Source organism: Seriola aureovittata, chromosome 21 (assembly GCF_021018895.1).
Source record: "Seriola aureovittata isolate HTS-2021-v1 ecotype China chromosome 21, ASM2101889v1, whole genome shotgun sequence".
Taxonomy (NCBI): Eukaryota; Metazoa; Chordata; class Actinopteri; order Carangiformes; family Carangidae; genus Seriola; species Seriola aureovittata.
The window spans coordinates 11444396-11471997 of record NC_079384.1 but is presented as its reverse complement, the minus strand read 5'-3'; the positions used below and the strand labels follow the sequence as shown (position 1 = coordinate 11471997).

The window sequence follows — 27602 nt, the reverse complement described above, 5'->3', positions numbered from 1 at the left end:
AGAGTTGGAACATAAATTCAAACCCTGCTATAAATCAAATATAAATTTTCAGCTCCCCTCACTTTCCCGGGAACGGCTGCAATAACAATGTCATTCGACTCTGCCTGGTTACCATTAATGCTCTGGATTCCATCCATGCTAATGATTTGGTCCTGTATCCTGTGCGTTTTTACAAACCCCGCAGAAAAAGAAGGGGAAATATTACTGACCTATTTAACGCTTTGCAGGTTGAGAGAAGAAACTAAGGTCTGTGGCAGATGCTCTTTACATACACAGTATTTCCAAGCTCTTTCAAAATGGATTCTCCTTGCCAGATATAACACCCCGTGTGCCAATAATGTTAATATACCGAAACTCTGCGGCTGCGACTTTCACATTTCTAGACAGTAAAGTTTCTGAGCCAGAAAGGAGGACAATGCACTCCAGTTAAATCTAACTTGAGTGAAAAATCTGATTTCTATTTAGATATTGTTTTGTGTGCCAACAAGCCCTTCCTTCTGCCAAAAAACAGAATTCGATCTCATTCAGTCTATTTTCTCCTTGAAATCACAGTCTCATAATAATCTTTAAAAACTGAGCGTGGGCCAAGACTGATTCACCTAACTCCCAACCCACACTGAATATTTATTGGAAAGGCCACATATCACCGTCTGAGCAGTTTTCATAACCCAAATATATACAGTCTAGTATCAGAATCCAATTCATATATTTATTTCGCACAGTGTAAACAGACTTTTTGATTCCAGTGAAACCATAACCCTCATAGCAGAGCACAGGGAGTTGGTTCTGGTTACAGAGACTGTTTAGAAAGAGCCATTCTGAGTGAAGCACACTTTACTTTTTAAGCAAAAAGCAAACCAATTTCAGCGCAGCACCTGCACCCTTCTACCCTGTTGGCTTTGGCCAAGCAGATTCAGTGAGTTTTCAACACTACAGGGCTGTGTGCCTGTAAGAATCTGCACTGACAGAAGGCTTTTAGAGAAGAACCAAGGTCACCACTACAGTAATACAGCACAGAGGATCTGCTCAGAGCCGAGGGGGGAAAAGCACTGTGTCTCTCTCACACCCTTGAAATAAAAAACAATGAGTGCAGAAGGATACCAAGTTCAATAAACTTGACTTCACCTTGTAACCTCTGCAGAAAGACTAAATAAGCAGGAGGCTAACAAGCTGCGCGTGTTCTTATGGTACTTCAGTATAAACCAGCTGTTTGTATAACAAAGCCTCCACCACTGAACCATCAATTATATATAAAAGACTAATGGTTGTGGTTTACAATCTAAGCAGCATTAATGTAGTTTTAGGCCGACATTCGCTCTGCATGAAAAAATGTAGCCCTTCTCATTCAACTGAAGGCGGGAAAGTGAGCTGAGGAGCCATCGAGGCGGAGGTCGTCCAAAGTGACGCAGAGCAAAAAAAGTTTAATCTGGTTCAGTTCCTGCTGCAATGTAACGTGACATAATCCAGTGAAGCGGTACTCTGGCCAATCACATACATGGCATTTTCATGCTATTTTGTAACGTGAACATTGTGTTTCTGCTGTTTACCTTCAGACTGTGGTGACGAAAGATAAAGCAGTTGCTGCCATGATAACTTTCCAGACTTGTAAAAACCACAGTGGTGTGTTTTGGCACATAATAAGCTTTTAAACACGTAAATCCATTCCTCCAACTGGACTTCCCGGATTGTATTTCATTGTCTCACTGGTATCTGAAACATCACACCCTCGCAAACGCACCCCCCCTGTGCTGTTTAAAGCCAGGGGTTTTTTTCCGGTATGAACGCCGTCTTAGTGTTGTAATGTCACAGAGTGATGCCAGACATGCTAGCCTCTGTCAGGGGAAATGTATTATAACACAGCTGCCTTCAGAGAGAGAGACAACATATCTGAAGGACAGAAAAGCGAGTTGACGTTAGGTTTTCTGCTTAATAACCAGAAAAATGGAAACTGCTGTACAAGTGTGCTGTGCAAGTCGTAATTCAATCCAATACAACACAAAAATAAAACACAACCTTCAAATGTTGCATAAAAACATGCTATTTTTATTAAACTTGTCATCATCTCTAACAGGGAGGTTCTGATTTGGTGCAGTTTGTTTTTCTATCCGTGTGCAAGTTAGCAGCATATCTCAAAATCTTGTTACAGATTTCAATGAAATTTGGTGAAAAGCTGATTGAGCCAATGAACCAGGGAACAAGTAATCAGTGTTTGGTGCATGTCCAGGAACTTATAATGGACTTCTTAAAGGATAAGCCTCAAATCCCAGTCCCAAGCCTGTTGTTTCCAACTGAAGATATTAATTTTTAAAAACAGGTCTTGTATTTAGTTTCATTTCTTCAAAAAGGCACAGTCACGTCCTAAAACAGCTGGGAAGCTGTGGTTTTTAGCAAACATGACTTTAACGGAGGTTAACTGTGCATTTTTTGGGGGACTATTCTCAGCAGCAAACGAACACATATTTGGTGCTGAAGTGAGTATTTACTGCATCAAGGCGGTGTATGTGAGACTCTGCCACATTGGCCGTGTTCATGGTAATGAAGGAACATGTCAGCCAGTGCATCACTGGAGCTCATTAATGTGTTTTAAAAACAGTTCTCGGACAACAGTGGAGTTCTGTGGCTCAGAGGATACACAGAAAATAACTTTTAGTGTGATCAGTTCATTGTTGGTTTTCAACTTTTCATGGGATAAGAAAAATACAGATTATCATCAGACTTGTCCTTTAATAATTAAAAATAGAACACGCTCATGATCTGTTTTGATGCAGATCCAGATGCAGATAAAATTTATATTATTAAAATAACACATTTATAAACATCTTTTTATTAAAATTGCATTTAATAATTTCAGGGATTAGAGGATTATGCAACCTTGGCAAAGAAAGTGTTTTTTTTTGTTGTTTTTTTTATTATTATTATCATTAAAACTATTTGAAAGAGGTGTTATTTCCACTAAATGGTGTGTTTTCAGGCTGAACTTTGCAGTGTGATATTGTACTTCATTTCATTTAGGAGTATTTCAAACATTTAACAGTTCCAACCACAATTAAAAAGAGCTTCACAAAGCACTCTTGTATTACAATGTATCACAGTGTGCAGGGTTTTTTTTTTTTTTGGGTCTCTCAGTGTATGTATGTGTGCACGCAAGGAGAAGATTTTTTCTTTATAATTGTTAATGATGGGAAAGCCCCAGCAGGCTTCTTTAAAAAGGTTGTCAGGGAAATCGCTACCAGCTGCCAGCCGCTGGAATTCAGAAATGCCAAACCAGCACTTTGTGATTGGCATAAGGAAGTTACACCCACTTGGTAATAATATGTTTGTCTTTGGTGAGGTGCCAAATGGTTGGCTGCCAATGCAGACATGACAGACTGATCAGATCATTCTGTACAAAAACATCAGGCCAAAGAAAACTATAATTATTTGTCAGAGGTCGAGGTCAGGTCGCTGTAAAGCTCATAAATACAAATGAGATGTAACTTATAGAACAAATCTAATAACGGTGACTCTACTCAAAAAGTCATTTTGATGAATAAGGCTTAATTACAGCTTCCTGCCTTCCTGCCATATTTTTACACACTTCCATACCTAGTAGCCCTTTTGACAAGGTAATAATGGCATGCACTCAGTAATGGAACAAATATTTAATGTTAATTCTTAATAGGAGTAATTTGGTGTTATTTTAAATGACTAATAACTGATTTCTGTTCAGTTAAGCAGCATGATGCTGCACTGCTGTGGTGATCATAGTGCTTTAAAGATTAAGTCAAGCAAACAAAACGACCGATAATCTTTCAGAAGAAATTAGCTCAATCGTACATCTTCCTCGACTTCACCACACCTGCTCAGGTCTGCCCATAATACCCTGCTCTGTCTGCTCTGCAGGTGTATGCTGGGTGTTTACTCCAGACCTGTTTACCACAAATACATGCCACTGTATGTTACGTTCCTCCAGCAGCTCTATGTCTTCATCTATCTCCTCACCTTCTTACACTGTCAATCCACTCCTCGTCCAGTCCCAGTCCTAGCCTTGATGATACATTTACTTTCCATAAATCAATTTTTGAAACTCAGCAATTACCCCACGCCACAGGGAGGCAGAGGAAATCTATAAGTCAGAGGTCCTGAAGATGCTCAATAGCCAGTCCTGTCACTACCTGTCTGCCTGCTTCAAAACCCAGTGATGGACCTCAGTGGTAAAGATAGCCCGGGTCAATAACAGCCATCTGACAGGACACAAGTGCAAAGGAGGAGGTAGATAGTGAAAATGAAACAAAGAAAAACAAGACAACTGTGCATACACATACCAGATCCCAACATTTGAGGCTTTCAAAACACACTTTTCAACCTAATTCCTGTTTTAAAAACAAGCTAATTATGATGTTATTAGTTACAGGCTAACATAAGCTGCACCAGACGTTCGGTCCCAATTTCAAATGACATACCAATATGACACAGTATATACAGTGTACTAATTTTCATTGTTATTATACTAGCAGTTAGTATATAAGAAATCAATGCACTCCTCTGTTGTGTTCCAACAGGAAATAATACTTGCATCAACAGACGTCAATCAAACTGTTGATTTGGAATACCACTGCTAATTAAACTCCACGAAAAGAAAACAAATTATCTTTCCAAAGATTTACTACTCGGGTTTTGTTTTCCTGTAGCCGTCTCACCACCATCTGCAATTTGATTACATTTTTTCAGCTGTGAAGAGCTCCTTTGTTTCCTTTATGCATTGCTTCATAGGACAATAGTGTTGAAGAACGATCCTTAAGAAAAAAACAAATCAAACAGACTAGTGGTGGTGGAAGATAGAGTCTCTTCAGTGTTGTTGTAATTCCTGTTGGTTGCAGATAGAGGTCAATACAAGTCATAGATTACTTAATGCCCCTTTAATAACTTTTTGATGGAGGAGGTAATGCTTCTAAAGACCAGCAGTATTTCCACTTAGTGACATTTACAGCTGAAGTGCCTGAAAGACCCTTGAGACAAAAACTGTGAAACTGTGATATTCCACTGATCGTCCACACAGCTACTTTAAGAGCGGCTTTCAAGAACAGAGATTTAATTTCTTCACATGTTTACCTTTGCATCATCCCTGCCTACCCCTCCCCTGTAACATTTCCCTCCTCTCTTCCTTCCCAGGAGACAAAGCAGGCAGACAGCTCTAATAAACAGTGGCGTGAAGCCTTACAGTGACGGCGTATGCCGAGGCAACCGATGTGATCAATTATCGAGTGGCCGATTCTCTTTAATTAGAGGGTTTAAGTATTGAGTTAGCCTGGGTGGGAAGCTGAGAAGCAGCATGTAAACCAACCTCATTACACTGCAGTGATTCACCTCCAAGGAGCTGTGATCCACGCAGTGTTTACACCATACATTTGTTTCTGTGGTAACATATCGAGTGGAGGAATGGCTCGGTGACAGACCCAGTTTTTTTTCCCCTCCTCTCCTCTACTCTCTCTCTTTCTCTCTCCATTTTCTTTCTTTCACTCTCCCTCCCACTCGCTGCTGAAGAGGCTGTCACACTGGTTTGCCTTTTGTTGTGGAGAGTCTAGAGAGGTAGCACAATGTGTCCTAGTTAAAGCAGTGCCCCATCTGCCCGGCATAATTAGACAATTATGCTGGAAGGATCCGTCATTAATTCCTTTGTGGTGGCCAATTTCGCACCACAAAGAGATCTCAGGTTTAGTTTTTCTTTGCACATCTCTGTTCATTTACTCTGGCCCCTGTTATCGTCCTCAAGTATCGATACTATGGCAACTTGGGGCAGGAAAATATTCTCCTGCCAATATTGACTGGTTTGTACTATTGTAGTGAAAAGGCCAAGGGGAATATTAACTGCTGTCTTGCACTGAATAAAAACAAGCAGCCACAACAGTACAACACAGGCAGACACACAACGATAGTTAATGTATTGAGGTTAGGTATGCTTATGAAATATGCATTATGTGGAATGATCGTTGTGGGGTGTCTAGACCAGAGCAGGGAAACCTTTATATCAATTTTCAAAAGCCAGTCTGACCTACTAAAACACCACCAATTAAATTTGAAATCTACATTTTTCTAATTAATATAGTACCTTCGTTATACCCATGTCGAGTAATGAAATACAAAATAAACAGATTCAAAGAAATGTTGATCTGTTTTGTGGGCTCACATCTGTCCTACTGACAGTGTCAGTGCCATCCAACCCAGTCACTCCAGTAAACAAGCTAATGTTTCTATTGTGTCATGGCCACAAAAAAAACGTGTGTATGATTGTTTGGCAGGTGCCTGCTCAAACTGTATCTGGGTAACAGCTGGAAACGTGCAAGTTTATTATGATATGAATTGTAAATAACTCGTCTCTGGTTTTGTCACGCTGCTACTTGATAAACTACTAAAACATTAGCATTAAGACTAGCATGTATAGCATTAGTGCTGCACATGCTTGGCACTTTAACAATTGCAAATTTTTAGCACACTGGCATGCTATGTTGTATGCTACTGTTAGCATTGGTACATCATATGCTTACATCAATGCTAGCTAAGATTGTTATTAGTATTTTAAAATGCATACAGTTAGCTGACATTAATGGTGGTTACAATGAACTCAAGAAAAGGTAAATGGGAATTAGACCTGCTCATGAAGCTAGGTGAAAACAAGATCGCTATACCTTATAATCCATTTAATATTTGTCAAAATATATCAGACCGGCCTGTAGTTTAACTGACTGACTGCCATTACTACTCCTAACGCTGCACTGCTACTGTAGCTAAAAGGTCAATTTATCATCTACTAACAGCTCAGACCAAGACAATTATGAAACATCAAAAAAGGGTCTTGAGACACAACCAGCGATTCTCTTTTGACTGTAAAACGTATGCAATATAGTGCACTCAAATGGAATACAAACGTAAAGCATTCACACACACTTTCACCAAAAATCCCATTATGCAGCAGAGAGTTATTGCTGGAAGTGTTGCGATACTACATCTGCCAGTCATGTTCAAAGTCTCAAAGTGTGTGAGTGAAGGACGGAGTGATTTCAGACAAAACACAAGACACAACTTCAACCCTGTATTCAGCTAACTAGCCATTATACTTAATCACATGAGACTGACTGACTGAAGTTCCACCTCAGCTTTTTTGTCTGCTGTTGTGGAGGAACCTGCTGCTTGTAAAAGGACAATTTGTAAAACTCCTTATCGAACATATGTGTAGTCACATTAACTGTTTCACGGTTCCACTGAGTAACTCTGCTTGACAGAGACATGTGGGAAGATGTCTTACAATGTAACTCAAATCTGATTAGAGCAGTGATCTAATCAGCCATGAATTCATCTGTGAAGACAAGCAGGCAAAGAGAAAATCACCGCAGAGAATTCTGTATAATTATCAAAAATCTCACAGCGGTACATTAAAATTCTAATTACGACATATTATCTTAATTGCTAAGGAGATGCAAATCAAAACAAGGTTAACGCTGCTCCCTTAACATGCAGGAGAACATGTGGTGGGAACCTCTTCAATATTCACTGAATCAGCTTGACTTGTTCGACATGAGAGGCTGTCATTTTGTAATGCTTCCCCCTCTTAGGGGCGATAATCCTAGCTGAGAGCACAAGCAGCAGTGGCGCAGTCGTGCAACAATAACACAGAACAAACATCTAATTGCTGTGCATTCATTTCCTTTTATTGTATCAAACAAAGCTGGTGACAGCTCATCACAAGCCCATTAACAACGACTAACTTGCCAACTAACAGCCAACTTGCTGTCCGGAGAAAACCATGTACCTCCACAATGTCAACACTTCAGGAACTAAGAAAAACAGCCTTGCCTGCAGCTTAGTGACAATGCACTTTTTAGATAATCTAAAACCCCAAAAGGGGGGCTTGTAATCCTTCAATTTATCTGGGCACAAAACAAATCACAAAACCCTGGAGATAGTCAATTCTCACACTCGGTCAGAAATGGTGCAAGAGAAACAACCATGTATAATGTGCAACAAATACAGAAAAAGAGGAGAGAAAAAAGTTCTCAAGGAACTGCAAGTCCCATGGTACACAACAAATTGCTTGCCATAAATTGTACCTGACAGGTGCTCACTGTAACTCTGCAGACATAAGACAGCCGAATGACAGCAGGCACAAGGGGTAATGGTGACAGGAGAAGAACATGCCATTGAACATTGATTTATGAGCGGGTCCAGGCTGAGGCGATCCATCAATGGAGTCACATAGCATCAAACATGGTCGCGTTTAGGTGTTTTTCAAAAGGTGTCAACACTCAAAAATATGTGTGCAGAAATGAGCAATATGCTGCTTTTTTAGCAGAGGAGAAATCCACTGCCACCCACAAAGGCGATTTCCAGTCTCTTAATTGGAGTAGTTATGCTTTGATAGAGAGCTCCCATTTCTCCGGAGGTTCTCGCAGTAGGCTAATTACAGTATGTGGCAGCTTTAAACTAACTACAGCCATTTTCGAAACATCAGATTCCTGACAGAAAATAATAAACTAGAGGTACCCCATGTTTTCACTAAAAGATATTGGAGTTTCTCTACCAATTGGCTTTGGGGACGGTGGTTACCCACATACTGTAAATTGAGTTTCTCTTTCTCACTTTCTCCCACAAACACACACATACTGTGCAAACACTTTCACAGACACACAGTCCTTCCCGTTCTGGACAGAAATAAATGGAGACCCCAGGAGTTCCCTTTGGCCCTGGCCCTAGCAGTCTATAACAGAGCCGACAGCTCCGATCACTCCTGAGAAAGCAAAAGCTGCTCAGGGATCGCTTTACAATTCTCAGGGGCTCGAATAACCTGATCTTGAACTGATCCCGTGCACTGATCCTTTGGTATTGGGTTAGGAACGTGTGAAGGGGCCTGTTGAATGAGCTCGCTGGATATCAACATCCTCACTCCGTGTTGCTCCAGCCCGGCAGATTGTTTGACTTGATTAGTCTCTGCCCGAGTGTTAGACTACCCTACGCCAAGCCCTCCAGACACCGGTATCAATGTGTCAGAGGGAAAAGTGCTCTCCCAAGTCTCAAGGTGGAGCCCATTACCCTGAGTGAGAGCACTGTAAGTTAATAGGATTTGCTCCCGATCAAGAGACTGAGCTATTTCCTGAGGCTGTTACAGGCCGAAGCACAAAAATAAATGTTCTTTTATTCAACACTATTAAGCGTCCACCCTGCAAAAAACTCCCTCCCCACCACCACCAGCACCACCAACTACTCTGACCCCACCCCTCTTTTTTCTCCTTGTTGGGATATCTGTTATTACTGCAAGGGGTGGTGCTCTTCGTCTCTTTTTCTCTTGTTTTTTTTTTTTTTTTCCTCTTATCCCAAGCAGCCAGTAAAAGTAAAAGGTTGGCACTTTTTGTCTAAAGGAGCCATTTGTTCAGGTGAAAATGAAACTTGCATGGTAAGCAGAGCCAAGCCTGCGGTTGGACAGGGGCATAAGGGGATTCCAGATTAATCATATGGACTATACACCATGAGGATATTCATTGAGGAGTAATTGCCAAGGGGCTTTATGTAATGTATTCTCCCCATGAGGTAAAACCTTGTAGCAGTGAGAAAGGATAACAGAGTAAGAGGATCATATAAAAATGTTTGCTGCTCCAACCTTTAACTCAGAGCTTAACCCTGACCTCAGATAGTAATTACAGAGTTAATTGCTAACTGATCTGAGGAGGAAGCTCCATCCAGCTCCACTGCAGACGTCAAACGGGCTTAAGAGCCTCCATCTAAGGTGCAACGGCTCACGGATTGTCTTAAATAATCTAAAAGAACAACTAGCAGCGTAGAGTCAAGAGGCGATTGGTGATTACATTTATAGCAACTAGAGCTTTGTGTACAATAAAATACTATCTTTCGCCGGACTGAAAGTAACAGCTATATCTATCATCAATTAATCTATTGATTTTGTTTTCTTTTGGGTTGATAAATTAGTTATTTTAGTCTACACAATGTAAGAAAATAATGTTAAGTACCCATCACATTTTCCCAAAGCCCAAGATAATGTCTTCAAATTGCATCTTTTGTCCGACCAACAGTCCAAACTCCACAGATATTCAATTTACAAAGCTCGGAAAGGCAGAAAATCACACACACCTCACATTTGAATGTCTGAAACCAGAGACTGTTTGACATTTTTTGCTTGATACATTACTTTAATTTTCTTTTCACTGACTAATCAGTTACTCGGAATCTAATCGTTTCAATGCTAAATGTTATCACAATGGAATCATATCTTATTATTGTTCTACAGAATACAGTTATCCAAATGATCGATTCACAGGAAAATGTAATTAAAAGCTAACGAAATTAGTTATTGAAGTTTTAGTTTTACACAATGAGCATTCATTCGGTTATGTTATGTGTGATTTTGCATAAAGTTTCTATATTGTGATATACATCAATGTCATCAAAGTCGGAAAAAATACCATCATTTATATTATGGAATGGATGTCCACCAGAAAAGGGCGATAATTAAATGTTAATGTTTATCAACTTTCAGGAAACAAATCAAGATTAAATGAGCATATTGTGCTATCGTTGTATTTTACCCAGTGCTGTAGTAACGTTGGTATCAAAGTTTCTGTATTATACTGTATTATACAAAAAAGTCTGACTGATAGTTAATTTGATCATTTCAAAGGTGAAACATTTATGATATATATTTAGCAAGTACAAAAATATTGTGATTATTATAGTGAAATTGATTTCAGCCATGTCCCTCAGCGCCAATTTTTCACCACATTATCTTCCTTTGGTGGGCATGACAACACACAACTTAAGTTTTGACAAGTCAAGATGGGAAATAAAGCACATTAGACTATATAATAAGGCTGTCAGTGTGAAAAAAAACATACAGATTTCCTCTGGATTTGTTTAAAACCTTAAGAGAGAATAGAACTGGTGCATTTCGCCACAGATCTGAGCACAGCTCACTCAGGAAACCTGAATGTCTTCAGTGAGTCAAATAGTTAAGTTGAGCCGGTGCTGCCATAAACCCGGTGGGAGAGCTTGGAATAATCTAGGCGATGTTAATGATGCAATTTATATGTGAGGGGACCGGTGTTTGGCAGGCTCTTTCCGTCTGAGCGGGCTGCACAACCCAGCGAGCTCCCAGCACCCCCTGCTAGATGGAGGGGGTGGAGTAGGAGGAGGATGTCAGAGCCCATGTGAAAAGAGGGAGCGAGCGAAGCACTGATAAGAGCCATTACTATTAGTGTCTGTCTGTCACCTGCTGTGCGTCATCCAGCCTTCTCTCTCTCTCCACATGCGCCCCCATCCCCGTCGCTCCATCCCTATCCGTTTTCCTGCGGCACATCACTTCAAATTTGCACTCACCTACACATTTTCCATCCTGTCACAGATATACTCAGATGGCTTTAAAACGGAGCCAAGCTGCACTCTGAAAACTACTGTGAGCTTTGTTTCAAAACAGTTGTGAATTAGTGGAGGTGCAGACAGCTGCCAGCATTTATTCGATAAACAAAATCGCTATAGATGAATAACTGAATTGGCACAAGGGGACGCAATATTCTAGACATACCGTTTCTCAGTTTTTCCAAGCAAACACAAAGCCTAATTTGGTATTTCATTTATTACTTGGCACAATACTACAGCTCCTTAAACTTATGAACTCAGGAGAAATGAACAGTAATTGCAGGCTGTTCTTTATTTTCTTAAAACCATTTTAACCAAAATATTTAAAGCTGTTTTTCTCAGTTGCTATGCAACACTTCAACCACAAGAGTGGGAGCATGCTGAGAATGTGCCAAATAAATACTACTGCCACAGACATTCTGCTGGGAAATATGAGAGAGGGGCATCGTTCAATAATCATATGAAAATGTAGAACAGTTGTGTAAAATGCACAATCATCCTTTCATTCATCAGTTACTTGACCTGTGTCAGCGGATGATTCCAACCAACAGTTCGTTTAATGAACCATTGTTTACAGTCTGAAAGGCTCTCAGACCATTACACAGCCATGTGAGCACATTTTTTTTTCATTGCCTGTGAACCAAATATCCTAAGTGCTTGCTTTTAACTGCAGAATACAGCGACGTGGCAGGCGTACCAAGTGTCCTGTGCAAAATATCATTCTGTAATTTGACATGAGAATGCTGCCAGATATGTAGACTACTGTCTGTTTCACAAGTCCTTTCAGATTTCACTCAGAGCTCGCCTGGAGCCCTGGTAACTGTACAACAGCCAAGCAAAAAGCAAGCAAGCCAATGGTGCAGCCTTTCTTCCTGAGCCTGGAACCAAGGACTTAAAGCAAGGACACGTTATGCAAGATATCACATTCAATTCCACTGCCAGCCTCTGAGGCCAGATGATACACATTGAGTGAGTCTGTCTCTCGAGCCCTCAATGTTAATCAACACTCTTTCCAATGCATACTTATGAGTTACAATCTACTCCCCATGTCTTCCCTTTGGCAGCTTAAATTAAGTCGCAAATTTGACGGCAAATTAACTTCAACAGGGACGGTAATATGTCACCTATACAGCAATCTGTGCCATTTCTCACCAGGGCAACACAAGCCTTGTGTATCTGAGGGGAAAATTAAATCAAACAAATTATTTTCGAGTGAAAGTCAAATTCGAGGAAACACAAGAAAGAAGGCGTCACACGGCGGGGGCTATCAGCTGTTAACAAATCCCTGTGATGAGAAAACCTTGCATAATCGCCCAGTCAACCTTTATCACTGTGATCACAGAGCTTTAGATTTAGTGCATGCTGGTATTAGCTGTGACGTACAGTCATAATACAGTTGAGGTGGGCGGGGGGTGGGGGTCACATGCTCAGACAGTGTGTATATACGTACGTGTGTGTGTAAAGGGGCGGTGGATGTGGAACCAACAGAGATCTCCCCACTTCATCATTGAGTAAATGGCACCACAGACGTGAGCTGCGACTTCACAGCTGCCTCATGGCGGGTGACATTGAAGCCCACGCATGAACACATCACTCATCAAAGCGAATGAGGCGTTCTTTTGCTTCCGCTGCTTGTGCCGAGGAAAACAATGGCAGCCCCCCACCACCACCACCCCCCACCACCACCCCACCCCCCTCCAGTGCACACTTGCACACCTGGAATGTCTACAATGAGTGGAAATGGGAACGAAAAAGAAAGAGAAAAAAATCCATTTGGTTTCATGCATCTCTCGCAAGAAGCTTAACAGACTGTGACCTTCCACTGCTTCGTAATGGGGAGGAAACGGCAAGACCCTGGTGCCATAAAAACGGCTCAGAGTGGGTGCCAACAGTGGTTCTGCAATTAACCTGTCTTAAAACAAACAAGAGGCTTTTGCTTTAACAACAGGCGCATACTTGAGAGGGTTGATTTCTGCAGCGTGCAACTCAAAGGCCCACCAGGGTTCAGGTTTTAATCGGTCATTAGCATGCTCATTTCGGCACAGCTGCGCCAAGATCTATGCAACTACAAGCTCACTCAATGTGATCAAAAACCAAACCAGAAAAGTCAAAGCTCTCATGTAGATCCCAGGCGCTACAGAGTGATCCGCCATCAAAATGTGTCAAAAGCCCTCCAGGTCTCTTCACAGACAAAAGAATATTTGTCTTAACACTAAATCATAAAGTGTGACAAGAATGTAAGCGAAAACAGAAAGTAACAGTAAAATTGTGAATGCCCTCTTTTAGCGTCTAAGCACATCCTCCTGAAAGTTCAGTCACATAGTTTGAACACAAAAGCTCCACTCTTTCTCCTTAACTGTCCTCTTTGCTCTAAGTGGTACCAGACGTAGGCATTTCTTCATTTAGCCCATTCAAATGGAGGCAAGCTGCTGTTCTTTATTTATTTAACAAAACGAGCTGTAAAAGCCAAACATTAGGTCATGGAATATTTTCACCCCAAGAAATAAGTCAATGCCTTCAATGAGACATCAAACCCAGTTTAAGTATTCCCCTACAAAATATGAGCTGGTGAGGACCTTTTTCGAAGTCAAGTAGTGCTGTGGGATTTTTCAGTTTTTTAAATACAACTTTCAACAGTGTGGTGCACATGCGTTTCCAATTAAGAGTTCAGAGCCAACATCCAAGTCTGGGCCCCATTCACCCCTTCCACGACTGACCAAGTCTGAGGAAATGTTAAACAGGCATCATAACCATAACAGAGACGGCAGATTTTTCAAAAGCCTTTACTTTCTAAACAATAATTAAGACATCACAGTGAATTGATGATGTAGACGGCAAACATCACACAAAATCTAAATACTGAAAAAGGGAACATACTCAATCATAACTTTTTGTGACACATTCACAGCTAGGGCACTTACACAAAGCAATTTTTCCCTTTGGTGAATGGGTACAAAGCCTGCTTACAGTGCAAAGAAATAAAATATGTCAATGGTGTTGATTTGTGAGGATCATAATGAGAATGCACGGTTTACACGAGGCACTCAGAGTAGGATCTACTTCCTTGGCAGCAGCAATAACTCCCTATGAACCTGTCTCTGCTCAGACTTCAATCTCAGGGCCCCAAGGAGCTGTTGGAGGACTTTGATGTTCTGTCTAAATGAATTGACTGTGCTTCTTGATACAGCCCTCCAGTCAACTGACTCCCCCCACCGACTCTGTCACCTGTGATAAACACCATGCGTGCTCAGTGGTACCAAATACCGGATCACATGCTCAGAGAGGCCACAGTTTTTTTTTTTTTCCTCCCCCCTTCAACTTTGTAAATGACTGAAAAAAATATGATTGTGGTTTCCCGCTGCACCCTATCTGAGCAGAAACCCTTTGATGTGTGAGGCTGTATGTGAGCAAGCAACGCTGGGCTGGTTTTTGTTACCTTACAGCCCCGCAACATCCACTAGGTGAGCCTTTATGTCGGATGCCCCTTCAGGGCATGGTGTTTGTTAGAGCCTGGGCAAAGACAACAACCTCTAACCTACTTCTATCATTGCACTTTTTATTCCTTTAGAATCAGAGCCAGAGAGCTCTGCATACAAGCTTGCAACTTCACTGACTTGATCCAAACAAGATCTAAAGCTTATAGAGGAGTAGTGATGCACAGCTAAGGAAGTACAAATGTGTTGATACATCTACCTTGGGACTTCTAGTTTGTCATGATGTGTGCTTTGAATATGTATAAGTAGTGACAGGAGCTATAACGCATGGAAAATGAAAAAGAAAGAAGAAAAAAGTAATGTCCCAGCGCTAAAGATAGCAGTGCAACCAATGAACGGCTAGCAAACACTGCTACGGATGATTTCGATCAAAGAGCAGGGCAGAGACAGCGGTTAGAGGAAAACAATACTTATCCATCTAAGCTTCAGCTTGGTCAATTCTCATTTGACTAAATCCAATTACCATCGATTCTGTATCTTCTTAAAGCCAAGGTTTAGGTTTTCCTTGATAGTGCAGAAATCTTAACTGGGATGAAGCGGCAGTATTTAACCTATTACAGCCTCCGATGAAGCGGCTGGGTTTTGGAGGAAAGTACGAGTTCTACTGGCGAAGGCATTGATCCTCCCACACCCTGGGTTTTCCCAGCGTGTGCAGCGATTCCTGTGCAAAGCCTCTGAACACTTCTCTCTCCTCCAGCGGCGATGGTGCTCCTGAGCAAACCTGCCCTGGATCGAGCATCTCATTTAGTCACTGGGCCCTTTGATGTGGATTCAGTGCTGCAGTGCATATCATTCGTGTTTGAAGGTTCAGCTTCCACAATACAGCAGGGTTTGAAGTTTCACATATTGCAGGTGCTACAATGTGATAATCTGGGAGCCGGTTATGCATTATACATTTTTCATAAAAGAACACCATCACCTGAAAGTGAAATGTGGAAAAGTCAGCGCTTCAAGGTATATATTGACAGAAACTGTTTCTGAGACTTCTGGGTGTGGGACGAAAACACTCTTGTTATCTTGAGCATTTCAGAATCAGCTCGACATCTCCCCTCTGAAGGGGGTAAATACCCAAATAAACAGAGTAGAATAACATTTGACTGGGGTCTGCCATGCCATTATAAGACCAATTTAGTTGACTGAATGCTTCTCACGGGGCACAGAGGCCATGACGGCTCTTTTTCCAGGAAGGGCCAGCAATAAAAATCTCCTTCTCCATCTGATTTCACAAGGGAGTTGATACGCACCTTGGGGCAGTTCCTTCAATGTCTTCTTAAATAAAACATGAAATATCCTTGTCAAGGTCTATGTCTTAACTGAGGCAGACAAAGCTAAACCCATGGTGTTAGCTTGCGTAATGACAAGACAGGGGGAAATAATCTGTTGAAAATTTTAAAATGTAATGACCCAACTTGAAAAGTGAGGCTGCTGGTTTTTTAAAAATCTGACTGTAACAAGCACAGATGATTTAAAAAGAAGAAAAAAATCCAGTTGGCAGTTAATGTCTGTGAGTGACTGAAGTTTATGCAAACGCCTCTGATCTTGATAATTAAAGAGTGTTTGTATGGAGGTGCACAGCTCCGCGTCTCTTTTTAAAGGATGTTTACTGTCTCCAAAGCATGGAGATGGTGGCAGCCTGAGGGCCTGCCTGCTTTCTTTTTCCTCTCTCTCTGTATCAACCTTGTGCTAAATACACACACGCATACACGCACAAACACAAGCACATGTGTACAAATACGAACTCTACACACTCCACTGACATGTACAAACAAAAACCCACACACAAGAAGGAGTCGGCGCTTTCACAAACATCAGCCTCTCAATTAGCTTCTGCACTCATTTCTCCTTGGAAGAGAATTATTTTTCAGCTGGATGCCTTTTCTTTGTTTATTGTGAGCAGACCAAAGCCTTATCAGCAGCTAATCACTGCATGTCAAATTCACAGACTTACTGCAGTCACTTAAAAAAAAAAAGAAAAAAAAGAAAAAACGGATCTAGTGAATAATCTTCTCAAATTCAGATTGCCATTTTAGATTTGGACAATCACCAATTTCTTTTGGATGCTCAAATCTGTCTAATAGCGAGGGAGAAGATCAGCATTTGTTTGATATAATTTGTTGTGACATGTTAATTGCATCTACTTGTAATTCTCTCTAATTGATGTTTGATATGTCTCAGGAAATTAGGCCAACTAGATAACACTGCAAATATTATGAATCCTTCCCGCCTTTCTCTCTCCGTGGCAGGTCTGATGAATTCACAACACCTAAAACTGTAATGTGTCAACTTGCTGTGCAGCTATGCTCTGTATTCCCAGGGCTGCCAGGCTGACAAATCTAAGGTTACAAGCATACCACTGTATATTCAAAACACATTCAGGCATACTGCAGAGGGCCAGAGAAGACTAACCTGAGCAATTTTCACTGAGTTCTGGGTTGAGCCACCTGCATGGTATTCAACTTTGTTCCTCTTGACAATTTCTTCAAACCTGAAATAAAGACAAGGGCAAGAGTTGTAACAAAAGATAACGTTCCAGATAAACCAAAGAGAGAATTTGACCAGACTGATAAAGGCTTTGTGTAAACACTAAATACAACCAGCTGTAACATGAGCAAACAACAGGTTTCTTAACACCTGTCACAATACAACATGTGTAGGAGGAATTGTATTTCATAAGCACCAGAAACAATCGAAATATCTATATTATAGACTATATATATATATATATATATATATATATATATTACAAGAGGTTGCACAGGTATAGATGTAGAGCAGACAAAAGAGGGTGTGATAGACCTCAACAATAAGTGGATGGATCGAAATTTGGTACAGACATTTATGGTCTACATAGAATGGGTCCTATAGTGACTTTGGTGATTCATTGACCTTTTTATCACTGTTGACATGTCATAATTTCCTCTAAACACAACATACAATAACTAGCTAACATAGCATGCTAAAATACTAATGTTAGAATCACAACCTGCTGACAGGCAAAACACACATCTTAGTATGCCAACATAGCATCTTATGTTATGTAGTTAGCATGCCAGTCTAGCATGCCAGACTTAAATAATAAACTTTCGCATCCCAACATGCTAATATTATGTTAGTAAAACAACAGAATCTTTGCGTGTTAACATATTTTCAGTGGTTCAAGTGCTGTTTGAAAGAGGTTGCCCACAGCTATCACAAGACTGTGCAGTTCTTAGCTCTGCAGAGCTTATTAGTCTCTTTTAGCTTGTAGTTTGGTTTTAAGGTCCATAATCTACTTTTTTAAGTTCAGTCTTGCTGCTCTAATCAACCTCATTCCCAACTATTTTCATAGCACAGAACAGCTAGCAACCTGTTAGCTTAGTGAACGTAGCGGAGCATGCTAAACACCAGCTTAAAAGGCAGATATTTCTCTCAGGAGTTGGTGAAGACCAAAATAGAGCAAAAAACAGTCAGTAATGGACTTACATTACAAACATGTTTTTTTTTTTTAGTTTAGTTTACCCCCACAGCCCTGGTAGATAATTATTCATTAGCCTATAAAAAAACAACAATGCTTTCATACAATTTAACTATTTCAACCATTTATGCACTAGTTTTAATTAACTGTTTAGACTTCTCTGCTCACTTGCTATGTAATTTCCTGCACTCCCAATCACAAGATACAATGTTGAGATACAGCTTACTCTCTGTGGATGTGTTTTTTCTTATCAAAATGTTATTTCTACCTTCTCAAATTAGTCAAACTAGTAAGAATATTTTTATTTAACCTGGAGACTCCCTGGTTGTCCTGTAAAGAAGACAGCAGTGTGCCAACTCTGCAATATAATAAACTTGAAAGCAACATACTTCTTTTTTTCTTTTTTTTTTTACTATCCTTCAAGTGTGACATTCCAGGCAAAAGTTGTTTATATAAACTGCTTGAGAAGGAAAACAGGCAGCAATAAAAGCAGCAAGCAAATGCTGGATTTTGTTAAATAGGATACTTGACCACAAATGTTGCAGGAGTTGAAAAGAGGCAGTTAGGGTCTAAATGTCAGCTTGATAAAAGCAAAAGAGTAACATTGTCCACACATGGTTGTAGTTAGCCATCCAATATTAAAGCAAGATGAGCAGTGAAAGTCATTTCTGAGGAACCTGAACTGCTTCCTCAAAGGGATGCGTGAAATAAAAGAAACTATTCATCTTTCACTCTGTAGAGATAGGCCACTATTTTGTATTTCATAAGTGATGTTTTCAGGGCAATTAGAGAAATAGTTTTTACAATTTACTCATATTTCTCATAGCCAGATATAACTTGTTTAGGGAAAGGCCATATTTTATTAAATGTTTCATGTCTCAACCATACAGCAAAGTTTAGAAATGACTGTAACAGACTAAACACAGTGAGTCAAGAAAACAGACATGACACTGGGGAATGGGGAGTAAACAATTGCTGAGTTTTCAAACAGAAACCACAGGAACACTCTTGGGTCCACAGTGAAATACTGAAGGCAGTTGTATCATTTTTGTATTTTCCCATCATACTGCCATTTCAAACATCAATAGCTTCAATGCATATGCGTAACATGATGCAAAGCTGGGCTATGCAGTGAGATAGAGTCTTTATCTGGGGAGCTGCGAACATGAATAATGTGTATTCGCCACGTCGTTCACACAAACAGCCTCCCAGGGGGCTGGCTATATAAACGTGTCCACTCTGCTAAGGAAATTGACCTAACTGCAGTCAAGATGATTCGACACATTAGGAGGTCCTTGGCTTTTTTTTTTCCTCAGCTCTAAATTGAAGACTGTCCATTTGCGAGTGTGTTTACATCTGGGGGGGAAAAAAAATCCAATGACATGGTAAATAGTTCAAGGTGCACCATACCATTCCTACTGGCGTTATGTGTAATTCCACCCTTAAATTAACTGAGTAAGAGGGTTTGTTGAGAAAATGCTTGAGTGTAATCCCATGGGGCGCTGGTTATGTAAAGGCTCTGCTGCACAGTGCCAATGCACTCCCTTTTTAGGATTACAAAAACATTTTCAGGGGAGGTCAAAGGTTGCATGTTTAGGGTTAGAATACTTGAGTTTTAAGACAGAACGCTGCTGTATGTACACTCGCTGCAGACGAGAGTAATCTGTATGCAAAGTGCATCATGGCTTACCAACATGTCAGCCAGAGGTGTTTAATACTTGAGCACAACCTGGTTTAACTAGGCATGGCCGAATTTTGAGCGAGTGTGAAAGTAACCTTTACTGCTTCAAAGAAAGTCTGCATATCATGTCTCAAGGCAAGGGGTCTACCCAGGGCAGAATGTTCCTAATAAAGAAAAAAAACTTTCCATGCAAGTGGAAAATATGCTAACCGGGAAAAAACTCCTTCCTGAGACACCTGTTATGACTCCTTGACAAAGGAAGAATTTGAGCACTGTGGGTGTTTATAACATGAAGGCAGCCGAGGGACTCCAGAACCCATTTCTAATAGACACACAGCTACTGAGGATTTCAGCTTTTTTTTTTTTTTTCTTCCCTAGAAGTATTTGCTCCACCTTTCATTGCAGACAGCATGGGGCCCTGCTCCTGGACGCCTCGAAAATCCCATCCGAAAAGGAGCAGCTGCCTCGAGACCTTTACACCCTCAAACATCATGTGATCCCATAGTAGTGACACCGTAAACGGCCCCCTTGGCCATTTAGGGAGAGAAAATCCCTTTCCATCTACTGCAGTCTAAGCTCACTCAGTGATGGGAGGGAGCAGAGAAAAAGAAATTGTTTTGAACAAAATGTCCTCAGCCAGTAACCTCTGCTTTTAAAACCCGCTGGTGTTGTTCAGTGGAAGAGCAATTCCAACTATGCCATGCATTCCGCTAATGTATGGACAGTCTGCGTTATATAACATGTGTTTTACAAGAGACTGCCCCTGACACTCTGGTTAAATACCACTCTTAACTAAAGGCACTGTGTTATTTTTCAATTTCATACCTTCCAATTTGAGACTAATGGAGGCACTTATTTATTCAGCTTAAATCAAATCATATTCAAATTAGGGGAATTAGGCTACTGAATGCAATATTTGTATTCAGAGGATATGAGAGTCCTCCTCAAAAACTAATACCTCTATATCTCCCCGGCTTAACACTTTCAAATTGTTAGGGCAGATCACACAAGTCAGGAACAAAGTGTTGTTTACATTCCTGGAGATGGAGCCCCCACCGTTGATTCCCATCAAGAGAAACATGAGAGCTTCCAAAGTACTACGAGAGTTCTCTGCCCCGAGTGACTCATGAGTTCCTCTCTCACCTCCCCAAAAAACAAGCCAAGTAGATTATTTACATGAGGCAATAATTCAAGATTTGCTTCTCTAAGTCTCTTACATGGAGGGCAAGGCGAGCCCATTTACCCAATCCCTCTTCATTCGCCTTTGATGTTAGCCTATCTCGATAAGACCGGATGAGTGCCCTAAAATCCCCGTCGAGTGATTTCACAGGAAGAACAAGTCTCTGTTAATCAATGGCTAGATTGGATCTGGATCCTCAGGAGTGGTCCGCCCGAAAGTCCTCCCAAGTGTTTGAGTGCACACCAGGGTAATTCATCGCTAATGATCACCACGGCACCCACTCTCCTACGCGCCATTCGTCCTTATTTAATTGCCTCGTTCACGTTTAAACAGCTTACAAATCACAAGGACAGGCAGGGAAACATGATCAAACGGCCCCTATCACTAATCAGGGGAGGGTAAGGGAAGAAGTGAGAGGACTGGGGCTTCTTTGCTGCTCTCCTTGGGGATTAGGAAGGAGGAGGGTTGTACGGGAACAGTAAATTATCTCCGCTTCAGCTCTAGCAGGCAGGTACATTTAAACAGGCAGATCCATCTTTCTCTCTCTCTGACAGAAGCAGAGAGGGGGCAATACAGCTAAAAGGCTTCGGTAATCCCAGTTTCAACACAGGCATCTGGAGTGGAGACAGGTTCCACCGCTGATTAGATTCCCCAATCAGTGTGTGCATCCTACACCAGCCTTCCTTGGTAGTCTGGAGGCAGTACAAGTCCTGATGCACAGTAATTGTTTCCATAGGTCAGGCAGAGGAAAAACAGCTCGGGGACGTGATGAAAGAGAGATGGAAAGGGTGAGGAATATTGTTGTTTTTCCCCCCAATTAAATTGTTTGTCAAACCCTTCACAAAGGGTTACGCAGTTTATCTGTTTAAAATCAATACGCTCGTCTCAGTGTGAAAGCTTGTCCCGACACAAGACAGGCCCATTAATTATTCTGTTCTGCACGCTATCGCTGGGCTGCTCAAGGTTGAGTCTTATCTTTTCTTATTTCAAATCAATAATTATCTTCTACCGTGCTCGCGCTCCCCCTCAGAAATAGATGTGCTTTTCATTCAATGCCTGTAGAGTCTCTCTCTCTCTCTCTCTCTCTCTGTGTAGCAACCGGTGAGGAACACAGAATGAATAGGACATTCTTATCAGTGGAACATTAGGGCAGGATGGGAATAGATGGCAAAGAATGAGGCGCATAAAAGTACTGAACACAAATGAGTCATGATTCAAACAGCGAGCGAGGCCTTGTTCCCATCCTCTGACATCTTCTAATAGACTACAGTAAGGGATGAATGTTGATTTGCACAAAAGCATTACGATAATGCCATCGTTCAGGTATCTCAATCCATTTGGGTAAATCCCTATTCAGCTGAAAGAAACCTGCCTCAAGTCCCTGGGCGCAGACCCCCCCCCCCGAAAAAACCCACCACAACTCTTTAGGGTGAGCCTTTTTACATTATAGACTGGATGCACAATTAATGACTGCACAATTACATGGTCATAATGGGTGAGTAATTGCATTAGAATGCAGAAACAACAAATGTGCATCCCTTTAATAATCGGCTGATCCAGCAGCAGCAGCAGCCCATTTGTTGGCATTAACCGTGGACTGCTGTTTGTACTTAATTAGGCTGCACTCAAGGATTAGGCGGCGGGGGCAAAATCTGGTCATGGAGGATGAGTTCATATTATTTCCTCTAAAATGTCACAGGTTTTTGGCTTCGCGCTGCAGAGGGTGGCGTTGTTTGTCACACTGTACTGTGTGCATGTGAGAGAGGGAGTGTGAGAGTGTGTATGTGTGTGTGCATGTGTGTGCGTGTGTGTGTGTGTGTGTGTGTGTGTGTGTGTGTGTGTGTGAGGATATGAAAGAGAGAGAGAGGGACACATTGAGGGGAGAGAGTGGGAAGAGGGAGTGTGTAAGCAAGGATGGGGCTTCTGGTGTTCTCTTGAGGATTGAGATTTGAAGCCGGAGCACAAAGCCTTTGAGACATTCCCCTTATCTTGGAGGTTGATACCAGGATCTTGGTGATTCAGAGCGCTCCGTGTGAATAATTCCACCAACACCCCCTACTGCGGGGACCATATGGCCCAGTGTGAACTTTAAACACACGGGGAGTGTTGCTGCTCACCAGCGAGGCCTCCCATCTCTACCCCCGCACAAGCTAGTTGTAGAGAAATGATCAGCACAGACAGTGTACTAACTAGCCTACATGTATAAGGGCTGATGCCATCAGTGGCTTTTCCTGTGTGGCTGCTGGGGAACAAGGACAACGACTAAAAATAGCCCTGAGCATGCTTTTCTGAACTGAACATGCTGTATGTACTGGCTGAGACACCCACATTTTAATTATAAAATGCTCTTTAAAAGGGGGAGTTGGAGGGGGGGGGGGGGACGCCCACATGCACAGAGATGTGGATTATGTTTGTTCCACTCCCTTTGACTTGTGATGTTTCCTTCTGGCACCACCTGCTGGCAGCCGCCTTCAACAAGAGAGAGGCATTTGCAGCTCCAGCGAGGCCGAGCCTTAATTATGATTGCATCAGCCATCTCTCATGATGCAGCATGTATGCTTTAAATGCAGAGCGATCACCCTGCATCACAGCACGTTCACCTATTTCATCAAAAAAAAAAAAACAAACAAAAAAACTGCAGAGCAAGATTTTTTTTTTTTTTCCTTTGAATGATTTGAAAAGTTTTCTTGTTTTATAATTCAAAAGGTCTAGATCCACATTTCTTACAGTTGAGTACAGCTCTGGTGAGCATGTCAGATTTATGCAAGCGCCCCAGATGGTTGGATTCATGCGTATCAATAAAACATCAACAGCAGCGCGGTTGGCGGCTGAACATGTTTCTGATGTCTCAATTACCAGTTGAGTGCCATTAATCTCTGCTCTCTCTCTTTGGCTCAGAGGTCGGCTGATGGATGCAGGCCCGTAACCTTTGCCCTCAACGGCTGTGGGAGCCAGTTGTTCTGACCCCCAGCGGGCCGGCGGAGGTGAGTTTAAGTACTGTAGTACAGCTCTCAGCCTCAGCAACAGACAAGGGAGCTGGGAAGTAAAAAAAAAAAAAAAAAGAAAAAAGGGGGGGGTAGTAATGTGTCTACACACTCAGTCAAGCATGAGTGCATCCAGTGAAGTGGCACCATGGCAAGCACATGCAGCTTCTGCACACATGCTTGCATGTGGGCACAAACACACACACACACACACACACACACACACACACACACACACACACACACACACACACACACACACACACACACACACACACACACACACACACAGGGAGGAGTGTTTCTCCTCCTGACACACCAGGATAGCTCTGCTGGGGGTTTCTAGCATTCACGATTCACTTCGTTATATATTAAAAACATAGAAATAATAAAAATAAATAAAAAAAAGAAGGGCAGAGTCAAGTGTGTTTACAGAGCAGAATCTATCACACACACACCCAGGAGCCAGAGTGTTTAGCATGTACTCAGTGAGAGAGGCCTTTGTTGTTTTCCTCCCAGTAAGCAGATTGAGCTGCACGGCAGCAGCAGGGGTGTGTAAGATGTACACAGACAGCAGGGTGTGTGAGTGGAGAGGCACCTCCACTGATCTCCTGTGTCGTGTGATGATGTGTGTGTGATGTGTGTCTCAATCCAGCGCTGATCCCCCTGAGTCAGCCCTGTCAGTGATATGAGCCTCCCACCCTCTCTCTCCTCTCTCTCTCTCTCTCTCTCCCTCTTTCTCTCTTTCCTTCGCCATCCGGAATGCTAATAACAGCCAGCCACTAACGCTGCAGCCCTGAATTATTCATGCAGCAGAGGGTCACACGGCATAATGAGGAGTTTACTCTCATTCTGGATGCGATTGTGACGCTGCTAATCTGCATTTAGCACAGAGAAAGAGAGAAAAGGAGGGAGGGATGGGGGGGTAGAGAGAGGGAGAGGGAGGAGGAGGAGGATGAGCACTGATGAACTTAATTGCTGTGAGCAAACAACCTCTGAAAAGAGTCACGCCATCATCCAGAGATGAGAAAGTAAACAATTAATTATCATTGGACAGAGGGAGTCATAAAACAAATGTTTGAACGAGAGTAATATTCAGGAGCCAGCTGATGTTTTTTTTTCTTTCCTCAGAGGTGACAATACACTTACAATAACAATGACTCACTCATTTGACACTAATGATCATTTGCTCTAATATGATATGGTTAGCAAACCCAAGAGGGTTTGTGTGGATGGGATATTATGAAATGTTGCGCATTCTAAAAAAAACCTGTAATGCGTAGTTATCCTGAAATAAAATGTCTATTTGCCCACATTATAATCTCCTGCAGAAAGAGGCGTGTTTTCATTATGTTGACATGTTGTTTCCTATGGAGACTCCTTCAGAGACAAACAGCAGGCTACTGTTGCCCCCTGGTGGCCCTGAAAGGTACACACTCCCTTTACTGCTACTCAAAACTTACCAGAGAAATTCACTCCTGAGAAAAGCGAAAAGGTCCAAATAAAATATCAACCAAGTGCAACGTAAAGGTTTTAAAGGCCTTATTTGTGTGATCATGTGGAATAAGACAATATGTACTCCTGAATCTTAAAAAATCATCAGTCATTACAAATCCCCCCAGCTTGCACAATCCAGACTTATTCAACTTCAGTATTTCAAGCCACATGATGGCAGCAGTGACTACAAAAAGTGACAATATTACAACACTACATGTCTAAGCAAGCAAAAAGGAAGTTACAGACAGTGCTTTGGTTAATTGGTTCACTCTCATACACTAATTTCGATACATTTGTGGCCTCCTCTGAAAGAAACCAAGATCCTGTGAAAACAACGCTTTCAACTGCAGCTCACCAACTTAACAAAATGTAATAGTTATAATAATAAAATTCAAAATAAAAGCACTTACAGTACAACACCTGGGTGTTTTAATGCAACATGACTCACCAACCTCTACACTGGAGACTTTGTATAGCCTAATATACAAGTATTGAGGAGCAGCAGCCTTATATGGACAAAAGAGTGATGAGGTCATGGGTATGTGATTCTAGCAGTGCGTGAGATTAAACTGCATGATTTATGAACTGAATTCGGATGGACGTAGCTTTTTAGCCTATATTGGATACTTGATACATGGGGAGGGAGAGAGGGAAAGAGAGAGAGAGAGAGAATGTTATGAAATGCAACAAACATATGAGGCCGGAAACGAACCAGGGACATTGCGGTTATATGGTATGTGCCTGAACCACTAGGCAACCAGGACACCCAGGAAGTTTATGTTTATTCAGCAGAGCAGATCCTGCCTTAGTTTTCATCAAAAGGATAAGGCTGAAGAACTGTCTGATTGTCAACAAACCCCATGAAAAAAAAAAAAAACAAGATACACCTTGTGTTAGTCTCTCTGCACTGATTTCCATACCCTGGCTGAGGCATACCCTAATGTAAATCTACAGTATTGATTCACTTTTTTAAAAAGGCTCAGAAACGTCCTTAAACAGCTGAGCACTGCCTTTTTTACTCAGACAGGAGCAGGATGTGTATGTGGGATTGATCCAAAATAAACTACAATACCCATGTGTAGCTATCATAATGAAGGAATATGTCCCCCAGTGCAAAGCAGTGGCTCAGTTATGTTTTAACTAGTTTTTGAACAACAGTGGAGCTCTATGGCTGTATCTCTTGATTATTACTTCAATTTCCTAATCAATAAAGCAAAAAATTATTGTTTTAAATATCTATTAATCTCATGTTTATTTACTCAGTTAAAAATGTAAGGAAATGCTGAAAAACATCTGTCACAATTTCACAGAATCCCAGTTGATGTCTTTAAATTTCTTGTTTTGTTTGACCCACGGTACAAAACTCAAAGATATACAATTTACCATCATCATTTAGTGAGAAAACCAGCGATTGTAATTGTTACTATTATTATTAATTATTTTTTGATGATCAATTAATGGCTTCATTAATCAATTTATAATGATATGAGAAAGCGGCAAAAGCAAATCCTCATCTTTGAGAATCATGTGACCAGCGGATGTTTGGCACTTTTGTTTAATAAATGACAAACAATTCATTATCAAAACTGTTAAACTCACATCACCGACGTCATTTTGTGTTCGATTTATCAACACTTTCAGCTCTAGTTTAAAGCCGAGTGAAAAGGCATCAAAAGTCGCAGCTGAGACTTATTGAAGAAAAAAAAAAAACATTAAGTCCCCAGCCAGTACTAACAGAGATGTTGATGGTTTCTACTGTACAACAGGCAATTTCTCAGCCACAACAGGATTATATGGGCTCTGCTGTGACTAGATAATTGAATTAAGGCATGGCCACAGTGCACTGCATCCAATGATCTCTCTCCCACCAGGGTGATGGGGGAAAGAAATGAATCATGTTACACACACTGTAGAT

General features: G+C 41.4%; 1 protein-coding gene across 2 annotated transcripts in view; it reads right to left on the bottom strand.

Annotated features, from left to right (window-relative positions):
- Positions 1–27602, bottom strand: part of adkb (adenosine kinase b) — a 102688-nt gene that overhangs the window by 68701 nt on the left and 6385 nt on the right. For both annotated transcript variants that reach the window (XM_056366396.1, XM_056366397.1), the window contains exon 4: positions 17298–17376. In XM_056366396.1, coding sequence (XP_056222371.1) covers positions 17298–17376 — 79 coding nt within the window. The remainder of the gene's footprint in view (positions 1–17297; positions 17377–27602) is intronic.